The following is a 24,344-nucleotide window of genomic DNA, read 5'->3' on the forward strand; positions in this document are numbered from 1 at the left end:
GGGATAAGGTGGTCTTCATGCAGCAGGAAGCTGAGCCCCACTTCTGTGCACTGAGAGGAGCTTTGTGAGACACAAAGGCTTTGGCAGGTCTTCAAGGTGCACAGGACACTCAAGAAAACTCAGGCTCAAGAATGGCTAGGAGCCCTGATTGAGGGCACGAGAGTCTTAGAGGGATGGAAACAAATTCTGCAGATGCTCGGCTCCATTCAAAGTCACCCTCCCCTTTTGCACAGGGTGATGGTTGGTGTGGAGGCACCCAGGGACCTCTGGCACAACCAAACATGCCCTGGGTGGGCATTTATAAACAAAAGACATTGTTGAAACAATCAGAACTAAGATCTGCCCCTCTCCCAACTGGAAGAGGAGGGGAATCCTGGTCCCTGAATTGTTTCTTATCCAGGATAAAAGCATCCCAAATGTCTTAGCAGTAAGCTAAGTTTACTGCTTAAGTTAGGCTCTCTAAGCTGTGGAAACAGTTCTCACTCATTGGTTTTTGAGGACACTTGTATTTAGGAGGTGGCTTGGATGGAGGAGCTGTGCAGCACCCAGCTTTTGGCACTGCTGCATTGTGTGGGTTTGGGACTGGGCTTACCAGGGGCACAAATGGAGCTGCTGCACCCACACTGCATGGAGATGGTGCAAAAATCTCACCACAAAACTCTGGCCTTGCTCCCAACCCAAGTCACTGGGAAGCACAGGCATGGCAGTGCAGCCACCTGGCTCCAGAAGGGAAATTTGGGAGGAAATCCACATTTCAGTCAAATGAAAGAAATATACTTTCAATTATTTTATTCAGGATAGTTTGGGTTTATTCCTGACAATAGCTCTGGAAGCTGAAGTATGTGATGGAGTCTTTGGAGACCAACAATTAGAAAGAGGTGAATCAAAACCCCAAACATCCACAGGGTTTCTTGTCTAGGAATTCACAGCAAGCTGTAGAAATCTTGTACAAAACCAAAATCTGAGAAAACAATGCCATAAATACCTGCTCAGTTTTTTTCAAAACATGGCTGTGTGCTCTTCCCAAGCTGCTCCCAGGCCTCATCTCACCTGGGGCTCAGTGGCAAAGAGACACTTCTTGGCTTCTCAGGACTGGGAACAAGCCCAGGATTCCCACTCCATCAGCCCAAACTGTCTTTTCCAGAGTGTGCTGCTCAATATCCATCAACTGCTGCTCTGGGATTTCTAGGTAATGACTGACCACGGTGATGAGTCCCCAGAGGAAAAAAGCAGAAGAGCTCTGAGGATGAGGCACCACCACCAGACCTGAAACAATTCAGAGGTTATTTCTGCACCATCTGGCACAGATGAGCAGTCTTTGAGGTGAGCCCAAACACACCTGCAGGGCAGAAATCTCACTGCAGGTGCCAAAGGTGAGCTCAGGAATGAGCTCAGAGGAGGAACAGCTCAGGAACAGGTCCAGAGAGTGTTCTCCAGAGGATGTGGTCACGTAGGAGCTGGGGAAGGCAGGCCTGCACATTTGGAAGGGTAGGAGCCAAAAACTGTCCCAGTGCCAGGTGTCCAACCCTGCCCCTGCTCTGCACACACCAGCCAGGATCAAGAAAAGCAAGGAGCTGTGAGCCTGGAGAGAATGAAACACATGAGGTGGTATATTCTGCAGGGGCAGTGACCCAGGGATTGTTTCATCCTATTTGCATCCTGCATCTTTTGATGCCACCTCAAAACTCCTTAATGACAAGAATCCCAAATGAGAATGTGAGGAACAAAGCATCTTGCAGTCATCGGGAGGTGACTCCAGTTTCCTTGTCCTTCCTTTTTCACAAAACACCAAGAAAAAGTGAAGTCTCCAGAGGAGAACAGGGACCATGTTGTCCAGGCTGCCACCCCTCTGCCTGGACCAGGGCAGAGCCAGTGCAGGGCTGAGAAAGGACACCTTGAGCACAGCCTGCTGTAACACACTCCTCATGAGCACAGAACTTTGCAAATCCCAAGAGCAGGGCTTGGTCTCTGCAGTAAATCCCTACAGGAGGTTGACTTTAGCCACAACCTGCTTGCAGCCCATGCTGGAGTACTGCTTGTCGCCTGTAGTGTAGTAACTGAGCTGATTTGCCAAATTTTCAACATGCTTCTGGTCAGGATAGAGCCCCTCCCTCCTCATCTGCTCCTGGAAGCAGTTGATGACATGAGACTTCTCCAGAAGGACAAAGGGGATGATGTCTGCAGCCTTCCACAGGGGGTGGACACTGACCAGGACTGGATGGAGGATGCTCAGCAGCTCTTCAGCTCCCTGTTGCTGATGCAGAAGCTCAGTGGATGCATTCTGGAGAACGAACTTTGTGATTTCAGCACCTCCCAGGTTGCTTATTAAAATGTAGATGGCATTGAGGAACTCATTGGTTTGATTGGGTTCAAAGAATCGGCTGAGAGTGTCCAGCAGGACGGGGGACATAAGCTCAACCTCATCCAGAATAAACACTGGGGTCTTTTCCTCTATTTCAGCTCTAGTAACCATGTCAGAGATCTTCTTAGACAGATCTATCTCACACGTGAGGGGAGCCACCCCGCTGGGGCAGTGATGCATCACAAAGTACTGCAGCACAAAGTCATTGTCCATGACAGAGCGAAAATGTTTGGCCAGCACCCAGCCAACATGGCTCTTCCCAACTCCTGTCGGGCCATTCAGAGAGATCACCAGAGGCTTGTTGTGGATGTGGGTAGCCAGATAGTCTTTCAGTAATTCCACAATACTTTCCACAGCTACCTTCTGCCCAAAGACTTCTCGGTGCATGGTTTTCTCCAAAGCATCGAGGTCGTACTTTTCGAGGTTATCATCCAGGTTCTCTATTGCATTGAGAATCTGGAAGAACATAATGGCAATGAGCAAGAGGAGGCAGCGCTTTGCCTTGCTCTTCTCCTCTGCTGGGAGGTATTTTTTTGTTTTATCTGGGTAGAGGACCATCCTGGATTTCCTCCGGCTCTTTTTCCGCCTGCACTTTTTCACCGAGTAATGTTCCACAGATGTGTCAAAAGTGAAGTACTGGGAGCTCTCAAAGCCAGACTGATTAAAGAAGGACATGGAAGGGCTGTACAGGGAAGTTCTGTTCAGGGACAGCTGCCTTTGAAGCAGCCTGGTGTGGACAAACTCAGCAGACTTTTCCCGAGGGAGCTCTAAGTGCAGACGGCTTTTCTTGAGCCCCCGGTAGCGCCGGCGCAGGCGGATGATGGCCCGTAAGGGAGAGGAAATAGAAGTTATTTTCTTGGAAGCAGCAGGGATTACAGCATCTGGTACTTCCTCTGCGTCACTTTCAGAGCAAGACACCTCTTCTTTTGCATCACAGGGCATTTCCCCTTCCCTCTCACTATCAGTGACAGGAAGCTCCCCTTCCCCATCGCTGTCAGTGCCAGGAATCTCCCCTTCCCTGTCACTGCCACTGCCCAGCGTCTCTCCTTCCATGCTGCCATCAGTGAAGACAGTTCCTGGGTCACAATGAACCTCTTCTTTTGTGCTGCACTCAGCACAGGGCACCTCTCCTGCATCCTTCTCTGCTCCAAATGTGTCTCCTGTGGGATTGCTCTCCGTGCAGGGCATCTCCACCCCCAGATCCCTGAGGACACTTTTTCCATCCATCTCAGAGTAGGGCAGGTCTTCCTCCATCTCTTCTGGTTCTTATGGCCCGTTCACATCATCTTCTTCCTAGAAAGAAAAGGAATGATGTAAAATCAACCTTCCTAACATCAGGAAGTGACCAATAACAGTGGAACTAGACAGACATCCTCCTTTCTAATGGGCAAAAACCTGCAGCAATCAGCAATGGCAAGGTGGCAGAGACTTTCAGACCTAAGCTGACTTTTTGGAAGATGGGACAGATGTGCAAAACTACAGATGAAATTCAGTGTCAATTAATGCAAATTGACGTTATAACACAAATCCAACCCTGCCTTCAGATGCAGAAGGGAAGGTCAGAGCTGGCTGGAGCCAAAGCCAGAGGCTCTGCTGCGAGAAGGAGGCAGGACAGCAGGACAGATGGACCCATGCTCTGAACCACAGCTGCCCAGTCCTCTTTCCCTACACCTGCTGAATTTAAGGAAGACAAAGCCCCACCTCTGTGCTAGCACATGCTCACAGGCACGTACACACGCTGTGGGAAGTCACTCATCCACCCACAGACACCTCTTGGGGGTGTGGGAGTGACCTGCTGTAGTTGCCATCCTGGCTGTGGTGGCATCTCCTGGGGGAAGATTTTCCTGGCTGTGCTGATGGATGTGTCTGGCAGGGAGGTGAGATGAGAGCTGGCCCTGGATGGGAAGGTTCAGAGGGGCTGCAGAGAAGCAGTGTGGCTGTGCCTGTGCTGCCAGCAGCACATGGCTGTGGGGAAAGGAACGGGGCAGCCCCATAGAACCCCAACCCTGCCACCCCCCGTCCTTCCCTGCCCACACAGACCCCTGGACATGGGGGAGGGACACAGGGGCAGTTATCTGAGACCCTGGAGCTGCACAGGAGAGCTCAGGGACGTGGTCATCCTGGGATAACCACCTGAACGGACAAACCTCAGCTGGCAAACAAGGAGAAGGAGAGGCCAGAGGGATGTGAGAAGAGGCACAGACTGAGCAGGGAGCCCCTGGGAGAACACAGCTCCGCTGGGTTGGATGCATGGACCACCTCCGTGTGCTGCCCTGGCCCTGCCTGGCACAAGGCTGGAGGTGGCAGAAGCTGTGTCATGGTGGGAGGGCATTTTTCTGACACCTCTGGGCTGCAGCAGTGCTGACACAAGGGACAGTTTGCTGCTGTGACACTGCCAGCCCCAGAGCAGGGAGCCAGCACGGGCAGTGTGAGGAAAAGCCATTTTCATCAGCAATCCTTAAAGAAATCAACACCGAGTCTTGCCAAAAGCACCACGACTCTGGAGAGAATAAGGAGGTCTGGAAGTTTGTTATTAACTCAGTCCAGCTCAGCAGGAAGCCACCAACCCGCACAAAGTCACGCTCTGGACAAGGTTTTACTTCCCCTGTGCAAAGAAGTCTCCGTCACTCAACGAGCCCGAGGGCACCCCGGGGGCTGTGTGGGAGCCACAGGCACTGGGACATGTCCACTCTGCCTCCTTGCTTCACCACACACCCTTCCTGGCTGCTCTGAAATGCAAAGCTTCACTCCCACTCCGTGCACAAGCTGGTTTCGGGACCATGTGCATTCAGTCGTCATCGCTGGACCTGCCACTGCTGTGCAGCAATTAACCCCGAGTGCTAATTGCTGACCTAATTCCTGACTCTGTGCAGGTTTTGGTGTGCAAAGGCAAAACCAGCCAGACGAGATCTGACAAGGAGGCCCTGAGCAGTACCAGGAAGAAGGGCTGGATGCCACCATCACCACGGTGCCACCCAAAGGATGACACTGGGAGCCCTGGGCTGTCCCCACACCACCCTGGAGCGACACGCTTGCTCCTCTACATCCTGCATCACCTTGCTCACATAGCACCTGCAGGTCCCCAAAGGGACAACTGTCCCCAAAGCCACTGGGGAGCAGCCCCTGCAGCTCAGACCAGCATGTACCCAAGGGATCAGGGATACCACAGAGCTCAGCCAGGGATAAGAAAACCCTCCAGGAACTGCCATACATATCCACGAACACAGGGTGAAGTTTTCTCAGCCCCAAGCCCTTGCAGGTCAAGAGGGAGTTGGTTAAATGCCAGGGAAGAGGCTATGGAAATTTACAGGAAAAGTTCTAGAGAAAAGAAGGATCACAGAATCGTGGAATAGTTATGGCTGGATGGAACCTTCAAAGACCTCATTTCAAACCCCTGCCATGGCAGGGACACCTCCCATTAGCCCAGGTTGCTCCAAGCTCCATCCAATGTGACCTGGACTGGGACAGTCACTCTGGGCAGCCCATGCCAGGGCCTCACTACCCTCATTCTCAGAAATTTCCTTATCTACTCTAAAGCCGCTCTCTTCTAGTTTAAAACCATCACCTCTTGTCCTGTCATAACAGGACCTGCTTAAAATTCTTTCTCTCTCTTTTTCATAGGCTCCTTTCAAGGCCTGGGAGGCTGCTCCTGGCAGGGAAGCACAGGACACCCCAAGCACTCCCCATGGACATTGCCAGGCTAAAGCCAGGTGCTGCTGCAACTGAAACATGAAGTGATTTGGCTGCTCACAGCCCAGAGCCTGCTCTCCCACTGCCATGTCCATGCAGAGACCCCAAAGACCTGTGGGGAATGGTGAGGACTGAGTGCTCACCAGCTGGGAGATATTCAAGATCCTCTTTACCAAAAGCCCACCAGCACATCCATCCCACCAGTGTGGGATGCCCAATCCTCCAGATGAGCCAAGGGAGAAAGGACAAAACCCCATCCTGAGCAAGGAATCTGTCCAGTCACGAATATAATAACCCTGTTAATGCCATGACTCAGTCCCTAATACCTGCTGGTATTTACACAGGACTGGAAGTTTTTAAGAACAGTCCTCACACACTCAGCGTCAGGTCAGGGCTGGGCAGGAGGCTGTGCCAGCCTGCAATGATGCACTTTCGGCCACTTAATTTAACATTTGGTGAAAACAACAGGAAAGAGAACCCAGGAATTCAGTCTGCAGCATCCCAGTGCTCGTGTAAACACTGCTGATCGTTGTTCTGTGCCAAGCCTGGACACTGCAGGAAAATTTGCACATGGAAACACTCCTGGGAAGCCTCCAGTTTTCCTGCTGTGGCTCTTGCAGTGTTTGCATTCATGCACCCTGCAGATCCAAAACAACGTTTCCACAACAGAGGAGCCTGTGTGGGCAGCTGGAGGCAGCCTGAGAGAGGGGAGCAAGATGGGGACAGCCCCCGGGCAGGCAATAAAAGCCCCTGGTGGCAGGAGAGGCCAGCAGAGAACCGTGGTCTTGTTAAAGTAGACCCGGCTGGGGAGACAGCAACCCGAATTCAGCCTCTCTGGATGAGCAAAACTGCTTGGAAAAGCTGGGAAATTCTGAAGTTTGATATCCCCCCATTCCCAGCTGGAGCCAAACCCTCCATCCAAAAGGGGTGGTGGAAGGTGGCACACAGCAGCCCCTTGCTGTGGGAGCTGAAGATAAAGGGGTCAGTGGGTGAGGGGAGAAACCCGCAATGACGGCAGAGACCAGCACGGCCCCGGCATCCCGAGCTACTCTGCCCGGGGGCCCCGCTTGGGAACAAGCCGAGCCACGCGGGTCGATTCACGGCCGGAGCTCGGTTTAACTCACGGCCGGAGCTCGGTTTAACTCACGGCCGGAGCTCGGTTTAACTCACGGCCGGAGCTCGGGTTCACTCACGGCCGGAGCTCGGGTTCACTCATGGCCGGAGCTCGGTTTAACTCATGGCCGGAGCTCGGGTTCACTCATGGCCGGAGCTCGGTTTCACTCACGGCCGGAGCTCGGGTTCACTCATGGCCGGAGCTCGGTTTCACTCACGGCCGGAGCTCGGGCTCACTGACAGCCGGGGCAGGCACCCACCCTCCCCGAACTCACGGCGCAGGGTGACAGCGGTGACAGCCGTGACAGGCAGCCCCCCCCCGCCCCACGACAGCCTGTTCGCCACCAAACCCCACCAGCCCAACCCCAAGTTTTGCCAGGCCCCGAAAAAGCCAAATCCTGAGGGAAGGACAGCGAGCGGAGGGAAAGAAACTGAAGCATCCCAAACCGTCGGGAGCAGGAGCATCCCTGAAAAGCCGCCTTGGTGGAAAGGAGCGACTAGGGACGAGCAGGGATGGAGCTGGAAGTAGCCCTGAGGTGCCCTGGTGACCCCTGAGGGGTGGGGAGCGGGACGGGGGAGCCGATGTTACCCGCGGTGTCCCCTCGGCACCGGCCACCGGCGCTTCCCTCCGCAGCCCCCGGCCTCGGGCGGGCCGGCAGCTCCTCTGTCGCCGCTCTCATCCGTACAGAAACCAGGAGAGGAAATGGTGAGGAGGAGTGGCCCTGGGCGGCACTTCCTTCTCGCCGTGCCATGGGATGGCCGCTGCCGGCCGGTTCCGTGTCCCCCTCCTGCCCGGAGCCCTCCCCGGCGCTGCCGGCACCGTGAGAGCAAACACGGCCGGGATGGGGTGAGCTCATCACCCCCACAGCGGGCAAAACACCTCCACCCTCCGGTGTGTCCGGCCTTAGTCACTGGTCCGGAACCCGTCACCCTAAATGTCAAAGCCGTGACGCTGCCCGCAGGGGTTCACTGGGGCTGACGCGGTGCTCGGTGCTTCCTCTTGCCCACAAGAGAAAGAGGGACAAAACCGAATCAGTCTGGGGGGAAGGAGTGAGTCCATGAAAAGTAATGGGTCTGGATTAAAGAGCAAGTGCAGAGCAGTCGGTCGGTCCCTGGGCAGGTCCTGGCCCCAGCCCTCCTGCGGCTCTTGGCCCCTTGGCTGCTCTGTCCAGGCAGCACAGGGACATGGGGACAGGGGGACATGGGGACAGCCGGGGACAGGGGGACATGGGGACAGCCAGGGCCAAGGCTGCACAGCGGCCGTGGGACCAAGTCCTGGTGTGGGCACAAAAACTCCCTGGGGAAAACCACTCCATCCCTTCAGAGCAGGAAGCAGAGGGTTTTTCCTCACCCAGCAGTGCAGAAGTTCATCACGGCAGCTCCTCCTCACCTGCACTCCCTTTTCCTTCAGCCCTGATGAACAGCCTGGCAGGTCCCACCTCTCACTTGCACTTGCACAACCTGGCCAAGGCTTTTCCCCCCAAAACAAGCGCATTTGATAAAGCCACAGAAGCCCAAACTGAGCTCTTGCTGGTATTCCAAACTCTTGTTTTTTGATAGCCCTCAGCTGTAACCTGCACCCTGTGAGCCCAGCTGCACAGGACCAAAACTAAGGGGGAAAATCCCCCAAACATGAGGGGTTTTGGTGCATCACAGTGCAGATCCCACCCTGGCTGTGATGCACACTATTCCCCCCACTTCAGGGGAGGGGATTCTCTGAGCAAGCCTCCCCAGCCCTGTGACAGGCAGCTGCACATGCCTCTGCTGTGGCCAGTGGGATTTGCCTAGCAAATCCTTGCAAATGCGGGGATTTCTGTGTCAGGAAGGCACAGGGGCCCAGCTGGAGCTGACACTCAGCAGCTGGGAGCTGCCCTTGGGGTCAGGAAGCCGGGCAGGGCTGACCCAAAGCAGAGATCCCATTAAGAGGAGCTTGGCAGTTGTTTTGGGAGCAGCCATGAAGAGAGATGCTCTTCTGGCTAATTCAGGTTTTTGAGAAGGGTTTCTCCCAAGCATAGTGGTTGGTAACGATTAAAAAAAAAACCGCAAAACACAGTGCCCCCCAAAGCTCTGAAAGATTCAACATCAGAGAAGCAAGAAGCTGCCACCCTCCTCAAGGGCTGCCAGTGAACCTCAACAGCCCAACAAAAAACTGTTCTGCTCTAACTGGGAAGGAGTTTGAGCCATTTCAGCACTCCATGGGCTACTGGGGGTAATGAGGGCAACAGAAAACCCCCAGAACACAGCAGGAAACCCAGGGAGGGTGGAAGATGCACAGCCTGCTCTGGAAAGGGGGCTTCTAAACCCCTCCTGAGCTGGACATAGAGAATGCTGCTGGAGCAGAGGGTGATGAGATCCTGGTGACAGTGGGGACGTGGGACTGACCTGCCTGGGACCCCTCTGGTTCTGGTGGAGCTGGATGATACCTGGGGATGAGGGTCTGGAGGGGCAGCTTGTCCACTACCAGCCATGGAGTGGCCATAGAGGTGACAAGGTGATGCAGGGCTGGGGACACTGTCCTCATGTTGCTGCCAACTCCAAGATCACAGGTTGGGTCTGGAGCAGCCACCAAAATGCTGGGGAGCATCTGGGGAGGGCAGGGGCATTGATGGCACCAGGAGGTGTCTGTCCCATGTGGGGACAAGGCGGACAGGATGATGGAAAACCTGCTTAAGTTCCCAGCCCAAATATCCCCTTGAGCTGGTCCTGGCCCTGGTGTGGGGGCTGTGTCCCTTCCCATCCCCCCACGAGGCTTTGGGGACCTCCAACACCCCAAACTGGGGGGGATAAGCTGCTGTGTCCTGTGGGGAAGGGACACACTGAGGGGGAGGGAGACATGCAGCACAGAGGTAATGTTTTTTGGGGGGGGGGTTGATTTTTGTTGGGGGTGCTGCCTGCAGATGAGGGATGTGTGGGCTGTGTACATGGGGGAGCTGTGCCTTGGGGGGCACACAGGGGCATCAGGGCAGTGCAGTGGAGGGGGGCAGTGCATGGGGGGGGGGCATGTGGGAGCAAATTTGGGCCACCTGCCCTATTCCCCAGGACCTTGAGGCCCCCAGCCCTGTCCCCCGTGTCCTTGTGGGTGCCAAGGCCAGCCCCCCCCTGCTGGGCCCCACAGGGAGGAAATGGGTTTGGGGTCAGGATGGGGACAAGAGGTGCCACAGCCCTTCCTGCAGCCACGGATGCAAATTCTGCACAAACACAGCCTCTCCCACACGGAGAGAGGGGAGAGAATGTCCCAGGGAGAGGGGGACAGGGCCCTGAGCTGAGATTTTGGTACCAGCCTGTGACTGGTACCCACTGCTTTGGGCACCCCTGGGTTTGGTACCCACCAGGAGGCACTGCCGGAGCTTGGGTGGTACCAACTTATGTGACAATTTTAGAGCTTTCCTTCAAGTTTTTGTGCATTGCCTATTTAGCCAGAACATTTCTTGGGCTGAGGAGCAGCATCCCAGACACGGGCAAACACCCCCCCCCCCCCGTGCACCCTGGCAAGCCAAAATTAGATGAATGAAGCACCCAGGGGAAGGTGTGAGGTGCTCAGAGCTCAGAATGGCTCCAGAGTGAGACCCAGCTGCTCCAGGATGGAGTGTGCCATACTTGCAGCACTGGCCTTGCTCAGAGAAATTCTGGAAAAAAGAGAAAAACTAATAAAAAGAGAAATTAAAAGCAGCTGAAGAAGTCACGGGCTGGGAGCCAATAGGAAAATGGATGTAGAGGTCATGGCCCATGGATGTGAAGCCTGCAGCGGGACGGGAATCCTGAAACTAAAAGAGGCTGCAAATACTGAAGGGGAAATGGGACTGGGGTAGGAACACAGAAACCCCTGAGAACCCCCACAGGCCGTGACCTTGGAGCCAGCCTCTCCTGCATCCCCAGACAGGGAAGAATAAAAGAATATCATAAAATAATCTGATCCATGGTGGGCAGGACCCACATGGGGGGGGGGGGGGGGGGGGTTGGTGTCAGCAGCCCCTGGCAGGGGTGCAGAATCCAGCCCTGGAGGGTCATTCCCAGACCCAAAGATCTTTTTTCCCAGCATGGATTTGCCCTTTTGCAGTGTGACCCCTCCAGCTCCATGGCCACATGAGCTCTGGATAGGCCTGGAGGGTGGATTTTTTCCTTTTACATCACCCATGTTGTGTTGATCTGCCCTGAATTGCTGCTGCTGATCCCTGGGCTCCCCCTGAACCATCAACCCTCCTGAATCCTAAATCCAGTGTAAATTCCCTAGGTGCATTCATGTGGCCACCAAGCCAGACCCCTCATTCTTCCCAATCTCATTCTTAGCAAAAATTTCCGGCCTCTGTGAGCAGCTTTAACACATCCTAAACAACCCAAACAGTTTATCCTGGGCTGGGGAATGTCCCCCGCATCCTGCCTGGGCTATCGTGACCCTTCCAAACAGTTTATAAATAGACCAAGGTAAATGAGGGGAGTGCTCGGTGTCAGAGGACTTTTATCTCATTTCTTGTTTTGAAGTCATTCCAAGGGTGCTGGGTCAGATGACCACTCCTAAAACCAAGCTGAATCTGCTGCTTCTTTCTCCTCCAGCTGAGCTCCATCCCTACCTCATTAAAACAGTAAAGAAGAGGTAAAATCTAAGAAAACTGGGTTTTGCAGGTTCAGCCCCTCATCTGTGGGGCCAAAGGGAAGGTCATGGCCATGCCATGAGGCACCATCCAGGCCCAGCACCAGGCAGTGGGAGAGGGCAGGGACCACAACCTGGGAAGTTGTGGCTCACACTACTTTGGAAAACAGAAGGGGTACATCTGGAAAAACAAATATGAAAAATGTGGGAAATATGGAAAATATGTAGAGCAGCAAGTGCCTGCAGCACTCCTCTTGTCACCACCAGTGTCCCACCACCAGCATCCCCCAGGGCCATTGATATCACCTTGTATCACAAGTAGGGACTGGAGAAAATCACTGTAACACCTTCCCAAGGTCCACAGCAGGGTCTGTATCATCCACCAAGGGTTCTGTAACACACCCCAAAGAACTGCAGCCAGGGAGTAAAGAAGTGTCCCAGACCAGGCTGGAGAGGGCTTGCAGCAACCTGGGCTAATGGAAAGTATCCCTGCCCATGGAAGGGAGTGGAATGAGATGAGCTCTAAGGTCCTTTCCAACCCAGGCCATTCTGTGAGTCTATGGTTCTATGATTTTATGTGCATTTTTCGAGCTATAAATATGTCTTTTTCTTTCTTTCTTTCTTTTCTTTCTTTCTTTTCTTTCTTTTCTTTCTTTCTTTTCTTTCTTTCCTCTGGAGTGGGAGTGATTTGCAAAGGTGACAGTTTGGGACAGGGACTGCCCTGGCCAGCAGACACAGCTCCAGCCTGAGGCAACAGGGCTGCACCACAAGTGGCACAGGGAACAGCACAAAGCCCTTTTTTTCCCCCAGCTTCCTCTGTTCACTCTGAAAAAAATCACATTTCCAGCTTGTTTCAATTAACTTTTATATTCCATGAAGGCTGAAAGTCATTAAACCAGAATTTTTCCTGTTGTAACACTTTGAAACAGCCACACCACAGCTCAGCTGGTGGCTCTGGCTCTGCCAGGCCAGGACCTCCCATGGGCAGAGAGGTGACTCCAGGTCCCCTCAGTGGTGGCATTGCTCATCCTCTGTTTCAGCATGGACAAACTTATCACACCCCAAGGGTCTAGCCCTTGGGGCAGCAACATGAAGCAGCTGGGAAAAGTCAGAATGGGAATGATGCTCATCCCCTGTCCTTCCAGGGCACAGCCATGGTTTTGGGAAAAGCTGGGAGTGCCCCTCATCTCATCCCAGAGTCTGAAAATGCTGCTGGGATGAGGTACAGGACACACTCACTGCCCCACAGCACCTGCACTGGGACTGAGCAATAAATCCACCTGCACAACACATAAATAAATCACTATTTTTGCATCCATAAGCAAAGCAGACACAGCCAAGGCCCTGAGTCACCCTGGGCCATGTCCCAGCAGTGGCTCTGGCTCTGTGGTGTGGGGACAGCCCTGCTGCCAGCTCTGCTTCAAACTGGCAGCTGCTTTGATCTCCTCACATCAACAGGAGCCTTTTCACTGCCCTGTCACAGCCACAGCACACCCAGACACTCCTTGGGACATTCTGTGGGATGGGGCTGGCACACCCCAGACACTCTGTGGGATGGGGCTGGCACATCCTGGGCTGGCAGGCACTGACCCCACTGACCCCCACTGCCAGCCCTTCCACATCCTTCCATGTGCTCAGTGTTCTTTCATGAAAAAAATAAAATACAATAAAGAAAAAAGGTGGAAAGAGGTGAGAGTTGAGGAGAGAGAAGGAAAGGGAAAGGTTCCTTAGGCACTCAGGAATGGCTGTTTATCCTTTCCCTGCTGATGCCATTGTGGAATTGCTGCCCTTTGAGGGTATTTTGGCTTTACCTGAAGTAATCACAAGCTGGGGTTTATTCACTTATCATCAGATCCTCTTCAGCACAAAGAACCTTCACAACAGGATGCACCAGGTTCCCAGTGCCACACACCTGCCAGCCTGGAGCAAAGTGCCCCAGGGGATCAAGAAATTGTGCTTTATCTACAGAGCAAAACAGCCAAGTGCCCAAGAAGGAGAGAACTGCAGCTGCAGCAGGGATGCCACAGGGACTCATGGACTTTAGGCACTGAAAAACAAGGTTCAGTGTTAAATAGGGGGTGATTTCTATGTTCCAGAGCTCTCTCACATACTTGGATGGAAGGCCACACTCACAGCTGTTCCCATGTCTTACCTGTGGCTCTGTTAAGTCTCAATTCTAGCTGCCACAGCATTCACAGGCTGGGATTGAAGATTCCGCACAGGAGGAAAAAATCCTTGGGCTGTGGAAACTCATTGGTTGCTTCACAGAAAACATATTTTTAGTAAAAGCCAGGATTTTTCCAGCATATTCCTCCTGATGAGCAAAACCCATGTGGAAAGCAGGACTGAGGGAGCCTGAACACTATGGAGTAGGGATGTGATACAATCCTGAAACTGCTCCACAGCTGTGTGGGGGGCACAGTGTTTAACCAGGAGCTCTGGGATTATCCCACCCAATTTCCTCATGTGGTGCCTACAACTCTAAAGCTCCCCAGGACACCGTCCCCGAGGGCAGCCCTGTGGTGCTGGGGCACAAGTACCTGTGCCAGGGCAAAGCAATCCCACCAGGGCCTGGATAATCCACTGGATCTCCCCAGGACTAACCCCTTTGCCCTGAAGTACTGCTGCGTCTCATCCATGTAAAGCATTCTTCATCCCACAACAAAATTATTACACACAATTTGAGTCCCAAACAAGGGCACCCTGGAGTTGTTCCCTCCTTGTCAGAGACAGCACCAAACCTTGTTTTTGGGCAGGGTCTCACTCATCACATCCAGCTGCAAGATACTGCTTTAGCCACACACAGAGCCTCAGACAGCAGTTGGAGCCAACAGCCCCCTCCCAAAACCTCCTGGGGCTGCACATGGAAACCCAAGGAAAGGGGGAGACTGCCTGGCAGACTGGGGAGTTTCCTGCCTGCCCTTCCAGAGTGGGGAGGTGCCAAGAGGAAAGAAAAGAGTTGGCGCCATTGGAAAAAGAAGCATACAGTTATTTATTAATCAGAAGGGTGAGCCCAGGCACTGACGTAGGGGAGGAAGGAATGTGGGGAGCAGACCTAGATATTGTGGGGCATCCAGGCTGCTGCTGAGCTGCCTCCATGTGGAAAGTGACACCTGGTTGGGGAAAGAGGTGCAGCAAACCCCCAGAGAGAACCCCCCTGCAGGACATAGAGCTGGTGGCACTCTGGAGCAGAGCTCAGGCACAGGCAGGAGTGCCCAGGGTGGCAGGGACACTCAAGTCAGTTCTTTAATTGCAGTTCTTGGGCAGGCGATAGACCCCCCCTGAGTAGATGAGCTGCTGGTCCCGGACCTTCTTCTGCAGGAACCCCTGCAGCTCCTGGATATCGATCTCAGTGACCACGGGGCCAGTCATCACAAACATCTTGAGCATGCTGTGAATCCTCTCCAGGGACAGGCTCTCCAGGTTGGTCAGCATGGCCTGGATATACGTCCAGAACAGCTGCAGAGGAACACAGGCCACAGTGAATGACTGACACTACAGCATAAAGCAAATACCCCCAAAACAAGGCAGGAATGTAGCTGGCAGTAAGTTCTGCTCTCAGCCATGAGCATGGGGTCTTTAAACAGGGCATATCCAAGAACAGCAACAAAGTACTGGGACACAGGGTCAGACAGTGGGATAAGACGTGCAGCACACGCATGACCCTCTGTGGATGAACACCAGTATGACAATGCTGTGTTGCACAACACACACGCACAGTGTGACTCACAGGCAGGAAAGGCACTGGGAATGTCCAGGAACCACAACAAAGAGAAGGCAGAGATCCAGCTGTTAGTGCTGGGTAAGTCTTTTGGGCAGTCAGAAGCGCCAAAAAGTGTTCCTCGGGTGCATCCAAACAAGTTATGACTATTTTCAAATATGAAATCATGTCTCGGACTTTTTTCTTTTTTTAAACTGAAAAAAACAATCTGGAGATTTCTAAATGGTTCCCTGACTCAGCAGCTGGGCACTTGTCTGGAGGGAAGGCTGTGACCCAGCACTGAGATTAACCAAGAGACACCCATTTCAAAACCCAAGTGTTTGCACTGGACTCAGCCACTTGCAGTGGAAAATGTGAATCCACAGTGCAAACTGAATTCACAATCTTTATTAGATTCCCCAAACCCAAAATACAGGATGTTTGCAACTCCACAGGGACAGGTACCTGCAGCTCCTCCTCCTTCTGGTCAGCCTGTGAAGCCATGGCAGAGTCCCCCTCCTCATCACTGTCAATCAGAACAACTTTCTCCACCTGGTCCTTCTGCTCCTCCTCAATGACAGTGAAGGTGCCCTCAGGCTCTTCCCGCAGGACTCCCTGCTGCAGCCACAGTGTCATCTTCCTCTTCAGCGACGTCATGGGCACCTTGAGCACTTCACTCAGCTCTGTCAGTGTCCAGGTGCCTGCAGAGACCACGGAGATCAGACAGGAGATGTAGAACAGGACACTTCCCACACCCGAGCCTGCCAGGATTTGGTAGGAAGCTGGGTAAGGCAGGGGAGGCACTGCCAGGAAGAAGAAGAGGGGTGCAGAGCTGTGGCCCTGCTGGGTGCTGGAGACCCTATGGGAGATCCCATAGGATGCACCATGTCTTGGTACTCCTGCCAGAGCTCTCAGAGCCTCCAGCTGCCCGAGGAATGTAGCTTTCCCACCCACGGAAGCACAGAAGGGGCTCCCCAGCACTCACTCTTGGTCTGGAAGTGCAGGATGATGGCAGCATGCACAGGAGACACAGACAGGGAGAGCGTGCGATCAGCCAGCTCCACATCCAGGCTCACCAGCCCCAGGTGGTACTTCCAGTTCAGGGTCCTCATGGCCTGGGAAAAGGGGGAAGCAGCTGCTCAAAGCAGATCTCCCAACAGGAATCACTAAATGCTGGGTTATTGCAAAGCCCACGGTAACAGTGTGGGCCAACCAGCAGTTAAAATGGACTGGATAATGCTTTCTTAAACAGGGTTAAGGTGGGCTCACCTTTAATTTCTCATACTTCTTGGAATACGCTTCCATGGCTTCCTTGACCTGCTCTGGAAGCTCCAGTTTCTCTTCTTTGAGTGGTGGCCAGAACTCACTGGACAGGATAACAGCCACAAGGCTGAAGGGAGGCCTCTCCTCCTCAGGGAGCTTCTCCTCCTCATCCCGAATGTTGGCGTTAATGCGCCGCGAGTCAGCCATGTCCTGCAACAGGCAGAGAAGGCTGAGGTGGCTCCTTCCCTTCAGAGTCAGTGCTAACCTTTAGTGAAGGAGAGGCTTAAACAAGGTGAACAGAGTCCTCTCCAAACGACGATGGGGACACTAGAAAGGACATGATCATGTGTGTCTACTTGGAAGTCTGCTACATACTCAGAAAAATTTGTGGGATGTTAGAGGAAGGGGTTACAACTCAACACTGCCTGCACTGGAGGCCCTCCACATCTGTGTTCTTCCTATAGTGCTCCAAAAGATTCAAAGTCCAGAGTCCCAACCTCAGAGGAGCTGATGAGCCCAGCTCTTCAGTGCCAGGATTCTTCAGGAACAGCAGGAGAGACAGTAGCACCAGAGCAACCAGCCCTCAGAGCTTAAAAACAGACATGATTTAAATGCACTTCTGCCTGCCACAAATCAGCCCCTCACTGGCATTGTGGAACATCCACTTTCCTAAAAGACCCTTTTTGGGTCACTCCTCAAGTCCCTCCCCTTCCCCAATGGGCTCAAACACCCAGGACTTGAATTAAAAAAATAAAAGGACTTACTTTTAACATGACTTCACAGTAGTGCATCTGAGCTTCACCAAACCTCAGCTTCAGCAGCTCCACGTTACGGATTTCCCTGGAAAGAGACACAGCAGGTCAGCCATGGGGTCCTCAGACGGACAAACCTGGCTTGGCCTCCACCCCTCACCATACAGCCAAGAAAAGGAAGTTCCCGGAACAAACTCTTCCTAGGAAGCCTTGCAAGGCACAGTGTCAGCCCAGGATGACTCCTGGTACCCAAGTGAGGCACAGCCATCTCGTCTAGGCCAGCAGCTTTTTGAAGAGAGAATCCCAGAATGGTTCAGGCTGGAACACTGAAGCTCATCCAGTTCCACCTCTCTACTCAAGCAGGATCCCCTGGAGCAGCCACTCAGGGTTGTTCCAGATAGGTTTGGAATATCTATAGGGAAAGAGACCCCACAGCCTCTCTGGGATCATAGAGGAGTAGTTCCACTACTCAGTCACCTGACAGCAAAGAAGTCCTTCCTCGTGTTCAGGTGGAACTTTCTGTGTTTCAGAAACACACATCTTCCATCCTTTCCATTTTTGGGGGCATCACAACACATGGGATGCAGCTAAGAGCATGTCAGTGCCTCAAAATTCCTACATGCTGCTCTCTCAGCACAAGCCAAGGGCAGGATTGAGCAAGGAATTCTAGAGGCAAACTCATAGCTGCAAAGAAAATAGCAAAAGGCACTCCTGGCTCCACAAACTGCCATTGGCAGGACTGAGTCTGAAGGCTCTACCCTTCAGAGAGCAGGTGAAAGAAAACTCGGGTGATTTTGCCATGGCAGCCCTGGGTGTGGGCACTGGGGCCTCACCTCTCTGCACTGTAGTTGAACTGGTGCAGCAGCCGATCAGCCAGCAGCGTGCGGTACTCGTTGATGAACAGGTCCTTGCTGCCGTAGATGCTCACCAAGAGGCTGATGATGTCTGAGGAGCGACGCTTGGAGCTCGATTTCCCTGGTGGAATCCAGCAGACAACAGTGTGAGATTAACAGGGACCTGCCCCAGCCCAGCCCCAGAGGACCAGCAAATGAGCTGCTCAAGGCTACAGCCCACCAGGGAAACCAGCCGGCTGCCAAGACTGCTGGGCTTAGTATCTCACCGGGATCTGCATCGACTGGGTCAGGAACCCAGTCCCCTGGCTCTGAGATGTCATCATCACTCTCCTGGCCATTCTCCAGGGTCACTGGGTCAGCTTTGGAGAGCTCGTTTGCCAGGTCACCCGAGCCCTCAGCATCCCCCGTGAGACCGGCCACGATCTGCCGCACTGTGTCCTCCCGAGTCCTGCCGGTGGCAATGGAAAGGGAGCAAGTTAGGGAAGGGGAGGGAAAGGGCATGTGTCAGACTGCCCCACACACCTCCTACCTCAGGTACTTCCTGATGGGCTCACAGGCCACCTCCAGGATAACCATGGAAGGGTCCAACTCCCGCAGGGCCTTGATGGCCGAGATATACAGAGTAATGATGTCGGAGGTGTTGACTCCTACAGGAGAGGAGCAGAGGGAGTCAGATTCCTGCAGCACAGAATAACGGCTTGGACAGAAGGGGTTTGGATGGTCCGAGCCCTCTGTTCTATCTGAGGTGTGGGAGGAGAAGGGTTTGCTGTCCTACTGCCCAAGCCAATGGGGCAGATCAGATCCATGTGCCTGAGAAACCAGTTCTGAGCACAAACAGAGGCTCAGAGCTGAGCCCTGGCAGTTCAAAGAAGTCTTTGCCCACCTGGACCAAAGCTAAACTTTGTACTCCTGACCATAGTGTAAAAATTAAGCCAAAGGGGGCTGGGATGCCATCAGCTGCTGCTGCCATGCCCACTGGAACACAAAAAATGTGTGATGGACACAGTGACTGCCTTTCACTCCTCAAACAGAAAACCAGACCAGCTCCAAGTACATCCCCACTCCTGCCCAGGCTCCTCACAGGATACAGAGAGGGATGTAAAACCCACCAGGGTGCAGAAGTCTCATTTCCAGAGCACTTTTCAGGGAGCTGAGCAGCTGCTGCCTCTGGTTAGTCCTTTCCAGGCAGAACTTGAGGTCCTCCACAGCAGGCTTTGACTCTGGGAAATCTGCAAACCAAGCAGCGATCAGGAGCAGTGCCAGGCTCTGAGGGGAGGCAGGGGGAGGCAGTGTGGCACATGAGAGAGATCTGTCACCCACCCAGTCCCAGGCCAAGGGTGAAGCACCTCGGATGATGCTGAAGAGCTCCTCGATGCGCATGCTGGCGTAGATGCGGTAGAAGAACCTCTGGACGTGGCAGCGCCAGCGTTTCAGGGTGCTGCTGGCTTCTGGGGAGGACTGAGCTGAGGGACCATCCTGCAGGAACACCCTGCTGAGCCACCCAATCACCTTCTCTATCCACTGCACAACAAGGGAGAAACAGATGTGAACACAGAGCTGGATGCACAGCCACATCCCAATCCACCCCAGCCCGCAGACAGGGACAGCTGGACCAGGACAGCATCACCCCCAACTGCTCTTCAAATGTGCCCCAGCCTGGGTTATAGCTGGGGAAAGCCCAGCTGAAAGAATTGGAACTTTACTACAGATACAGGATATGGACTGTGCAGCTGGGTGTGAGAAGATAAGGGGTGACCACAGACTGTGTGCAAGCACTGGGCTCCAAAAAGGACAGTGTTTATTCCAAAACTTGCAGCCTATTCCATTCTTGCAGAGTGTCATCCCAGTCTATACTTGCAGAACTGTCTCACTCACAAGAAAATGAGCAAATTGCCCATTACACCATCCTTGGCCCAAAATTTCTATGGTTCCTGAATCAGTGAAAAGCAAACAAGATATCTCAAGAAGTCGCAGACATCAAACACAACCCAAAATCCAAATACCAGCTTCGTCACTGAATTATTAAATAAAAACCTGAACAGAGAGCATAAAAAGGTTGTTTTTTTATATATTTGAGCTTTAGAGAGAAATGTGTAATTTTCAATTTCAAACATACTCAATTACAATATCCAGATGTTTAAAATGAATGCCTTTTTTTCCCCATCAATATGCTACTTCCTGGAATAGTATTTGAGGACCACCATACTACAAGGTGTTGTACTAATACTACTCTACTATTTGATATTAGGTTTTTTGGTTTTTTTCATAGATTCTGACAGCCTGAAACAAAAATGCTAAGTTAAGGTTTAGTTTGCTGATGTTTATTTTTAATTATCTACTTGACTGAGGAAATACTGAAGAAATGCACGAGTTTTGCCAGGACAAACCTAAGCACAAACACCTGGGCAAAACTGTGGAGAAGCTGATAAAGATTTCCCCTAAAGGACAAAAGGATAGGACTGTAACTTAAGCAAAGCAACATGATTTTAAGGAATTATTATCAAACCAACCCATTCTTCCTGTGAGTTTATCTTCCCTGAGTGCTCTGTTACAGCCTGATTGTGACCTGACATTCCAGGCAGCTGCTGCTGTTCTGGCAAAGAGGCTTTGCCCTCAGGACCTGTAATTTTCAGTGAACTGTTTCTCAGACTTCTCTATTTAACCTTTAGATTTCCAGGCCTGTGGTTTTTTGTTGTTGTTGTTTGTTTTTGTTTGTTTGTTTTCTGTTTGTTTGTTTTTTCCTTCCTTAAAATTATCTCTTCTAATCCCAACATGCTCCAATATTCCATGGCCAAACAAGAGGTGGAAGCAAGGGTGGCATCTGACGAGCAGAATGCAGTTGTGTTTTTTGTGGTGCCCTGAAAATGTCCTTAAACAATCTCCAGGTCACCCAGAAGTATTTCACATGAGGTGCAGTGAAGAAAATGCTGCACAACAACAAAAAGGAAATAAACACAAGGATTCCTGATGTTTGCAGGCAATAAAAGTGGTTGGCATGGCAAAGAGTGAATGATCCAGGGTGTCTGACTTGCATGGGAACCTGGCTGCAGGCCTGGTTCTCCAGCACAGGCAAAGACAAGGTCATAGGCAAAGAGCACCGAGTTCAGAATTGTGTCCTGGAGGAGCCATAACCTGGAGAAGAATTTTATTTTAAAGTCATGGTGGATAAACAGCTCAACACAAACTTAGCTGAAGCAGCAGCAAAGCAACTGGGCAGCTGCAAAGAAAGATTTTAATTCTCTGTGTGGCCTGGTAAGATCAATACCAGAGTATCCCCTCTCATCCTGACTTCCAATTTTACAGGGGAATTGGGAAGAGGATTGAAACAGCCACAGAAATTCTAATTATGGGCTCACCTACACAGAGGGAGGGCTCTCTGCAGGCCAGGTGGCACTTGTTGATCTTGTGGTTTGTGAACTGGAACCACACAAATTCCCTCATCACTACAGACATCATGAGGTAAAATGTGGTAGTCCTTCATGCACAGGTCAGAGTAAACCCTCCCCTCCAGCATCAGCCAAAATGGGGACTTTTAGCCACCTCTCCTGCCAGGCATGGTAGAAGCCATAGCCCTGGACCAGGTGTTTTAAGCTGGAATCTGCTTTTAGCCTGAGCTGCTAAAAAAACAACAACAGCTGCACATCTCCCAAGGAGGACTCTCACTGCCCCCACACCTGCCTTACCTCCTGGAACTCGCTGAGGAAGGAGTGCTCATACTCCCCACGGCAGCGCTGCTCCATCCTCTCCTCAATCATGCTGTGCAAGATGGTGGTGACAGCGTCAGCGCTCACCCTCTCCAGCAAGTTCAGCCGGTGGCTAGGGGCACAGGGACACCGTCAGGAGCGTGCTGGGAGCAAAGGCACCAGCAAATCAAGAAAATCTTATAGGTGAAGGCACCACCCTCCCTGTACTTTCCACAGAGGCAGGCCCAGCTCAGGCCACAGGCTCTGACAGCCCTTGCAGATGCATACATATGTAACACACGGCACTACTGCTATCCCATCTTCCTTACAGACATTATTTATAGCCATTGAAAACTGCTTCTTTTAGAAGAGTTTCACAGAATTTCCAACCCAATGGTTTGGGTTGGAAGAGACCTTAAAGATCATCTAGTCCAAATCCCTGACATGGGCAGGTACACCTTGCACTGGTTTGCTTCTTTGTGGTCAGAGGCCTCAGAGCAAGAGGATATTCTCATATCCAGGGAGAGGAACTTTCTGTCTAAAGATCTGCTCTTGTTCAACCACCAGCTGAAAGCAGAAAGTCCATGCTGAGTTCTCTACACAACACCATGACATAGCCTGACCTCACACAGCTCCTTCTGCTCTCAGAGATCAATAAAACCTGTTGCTGCTCCCCATCCTGAACCCCCGTTGCTCCAAGTGACAGCCACCACCCTGTGAGACACCTACAGAATGTCACTGAGCTGCTGGAACTGCTCCATGGCTTCAGGGCACCAGCACTGCTCTTTCTTGCTGCTGCAGCCTGCACAGAGCTGGCCCTCTCCTCCACTCTCCTCTGGGTCGCTCTCCTGCTCAGTCTCATTCATGCTGCTCTCAAACTCATTCGTTCCATCTTCTCCTTTCTTCCACTGCCGCATGTATATCCTGAAGGTGCGGCTGTAGAACTGCTGGATCATCTCCTGGAAGGATTTGGTGGTGGAGAAGAAGAGGATAGCTTTGAACATGGTGTAGACCTTCTCCTGCAGCGTCTGAGCGCCTGTGCCCAGGAGCAAGCCTGCCTTGGTCCACTTCTCCAGGAGCTCCAGGCTGTTCATGTAGGGCTCCAGGCGGCACTTGAGCAGACTGAACGCGTCCAGGAGCAGCGCAGCGCACTGGGGCTCCTCAGCCGTGCTCTCATACTGGCCAATACAGTTCCAGAACTCAGGGGCGATATTCGCCTGCAGGTCAGTCTGCAGCACCTCGATGAACCACTCCTCCACGACAGAGTGCAAGTCGTAGCAGTGCAGCACGTCCAGGGCTGCCCGGAGCTCTGCATCCGGCAACGGCCCCGCAGCTTCGGGCCTCGGGACTGCCTGGAAAGCAGAGGGAACACCAGTTAAGCATTTTACAGACCACACAGGGACTCTGTTGCCAAACTGCACTGGGGGAATGCTGCTCCTCCATGGCAACCTGCCGGGGTCTCGGCCCACCGATGGAAGCCCAGGGCTCACACCCACACACATCATTGCTGTCCTTGCTGCTGGCTGCTGCAGGACACAGGGCTGATGGGAATGCTGCAAGCCACCCTTGGGTGCCCAAAATGCCGGGCTCTGGAGCAAAACGCTTCCTTGGCCACCAGCTCCCTCAGATGACAGGGAGCAGAGGCACAGTACGGCCGGGCAAGCTCCCGCTCCTGGTTGGGGTGATAGGGAGAGAGGGCGGCTGGACCCGCGGCCCTTCCCTGACAGCCCCCAGCAGACACCACACCCACGAGCCCCTTTCCCTCCTCCCCGACCCCGGCCGTTTCCCTCTCAACCCCGGCAGTTCTTCCCCTCAGCCCCGGCCGTTCCTCCCCTCAGCCCCGGCCGTTTCCCTCTCAACCCCGGCAGTTCTTCCCCTCAGCCCCGGCCGTTTCCCTCTCAACCCCGGCAGTTCTTCCCCTCAGCCCCGGCCGTTCCTCCCCTCAGCCCCGGCCGTTTCCCTCTCAACCCCGGCCGTTCCTCCCCTCAGCCCCGGCCGTTCCTCCCCTCAGCCCCGGCCGTTTCCCTCTCAACCCCGGCAGTTCTTCCCCTCAGCCCCGACCGTTTCCCCCCCGGCCCCGGCAGTTCCCACCCGCCCCGCGGACCCAGAGCCGGAGAGACCCAGAGCCGGAGAGGCCCGGCCGGGGAGGAGCGGAGGCCGGAGCATCCCGGGGCCGGCGGGTCAGGCCTGCCCCGGGCCCAGCGGAGCACAGCGATCCGTGAGGGCCCGCGTGGTCCCCGCTCACCAGCCCCAGCGCGGCGGGCGGCACCAGCGCGGTGCTGAGCGTGTGCCAGGCGGCCGAGAGCTCCATTCGGGCCGCAGGAAGGGGCGGAGCGGCG

The 24,344-nt window shown here is 53.3% G+C and overlaps 2 protein-coding genes across 3 annotated transcripts; both read right to left on the bottom strand.

Annotated features, from left to right (window-relative positions):
- Positions 1 to 812: 812 nt before the first annotated feature.
- TOR4A (torsin family 4 member A) lies at positions 813 to 7,835 on the bottom strand. Of its 2 annotated transcripts, XM_062505589.1 has the most exons (3): positions 7,755 to 7,835; positions 3,105 to 3,655; positions 813 to 3,059 (listed from the first exon to the last, which is right to left on the bottom strand). In XM_062505589.1, the coding sequence occupies exons 2-3, from the start codon at positions 3,614 to 3,616 to the stop codon at positions 1,982 to 1,984; spliced, it is 1,590 nt and encodes a 529-aa protein (XP_062361573.1). In that variant the 5' UTR covers positions 3,617 to 3,655; positions 7,755 to 7,835; the 3' UTR covers positions 813 to 1,981. The 2 variants fall into 2 exon arrangements, with proteins under 2 accessions (XP_062361573.1, XP_062361571.1); XM_062505587.1 differs by having other exon boundaries at positions 813 to 3,655.
- A 6,922-nt stretch (positions 7,836 to 14,757) lies between these two features.
- On the bottom strand, positions 14,758 to 24,344 carry ANAPC2 (anaphase promoting complex subunit 2). Its single transcript, XM_062505684.1, has 13 exons — positions 24,251 to 24,344; positions 22,735 to 23,357; positions 22,006 to 22,138; positions 19,669 to 19,843; positions 19,432 to 19,551; positions 18,852 to 18,969; positions 18,589 to 18,770; positions 18,302 to 18,443; positions 17,481 to 17,556; positions 16,723 to 16,926; positions 16,439 to 16,568; positions 15,919 to 16,154; positions 14,758 to 15,212 (listed from the first exon to the last, which is right to left on the bottom strand). The coding sequence occupies exons 1-13, from the start codon at positions 24,314 to 24,316 to the stop codon at positions 15,000 to 15,002; spliced, it is 2,418 nt and encodes an 805-aa protein (XP_062361668.1). The 5' UTR covers positions 24,317 to 24,344; the 3' UTR covers positions 14,758 to 14,999.

This window comes from Cinclus cinclus, chromosome 19, assembly GCF_963662255.1.
Source record: "Cinclus cinclus chromosome 19, bCinCin1.1, whole genome shotgun sequence".
Taxonomy (NCBI): domain Eukaryota; kingdom Metazoa; phylum Chordata; class Aves; order Passeriformes; family Cinclidae; genus Cinclus; species Cinclus cinclus.

Bases quoted from the DNA above. Each gene is read 5' to 3' on its own strand.
- TOR4A (XM_062505587.1), bottom strand. From the start codon at position 3,616: ATGGAGGAAGACCTGCCCTACTCTGAGATGGATGGAAAAAGTGTCCTC.
- ANAPC2 (XM_062505684.1), bottom strand. From the start codon at position 24,316: ATGGAGCTCTCGGCCGCCTGGCACACGCTCAGCACCGCGCTGGTGCCG. The intron at 23,358-24,250 runs GTGAGCGGGGAC...TCTGCTTTCCAG, and splicing joins CGCCCGCCGCGCTGGGGCTG to GCAGTCCCGAGGCCCGAAGC. The intron at 16,927-17,480 runs GTAAGTCCTTTT...TGCCTGTTGCAG, and splicing joins ACTGTGAAGTCATGTTAAAA to GACATGGCTGACTCGCGGCG.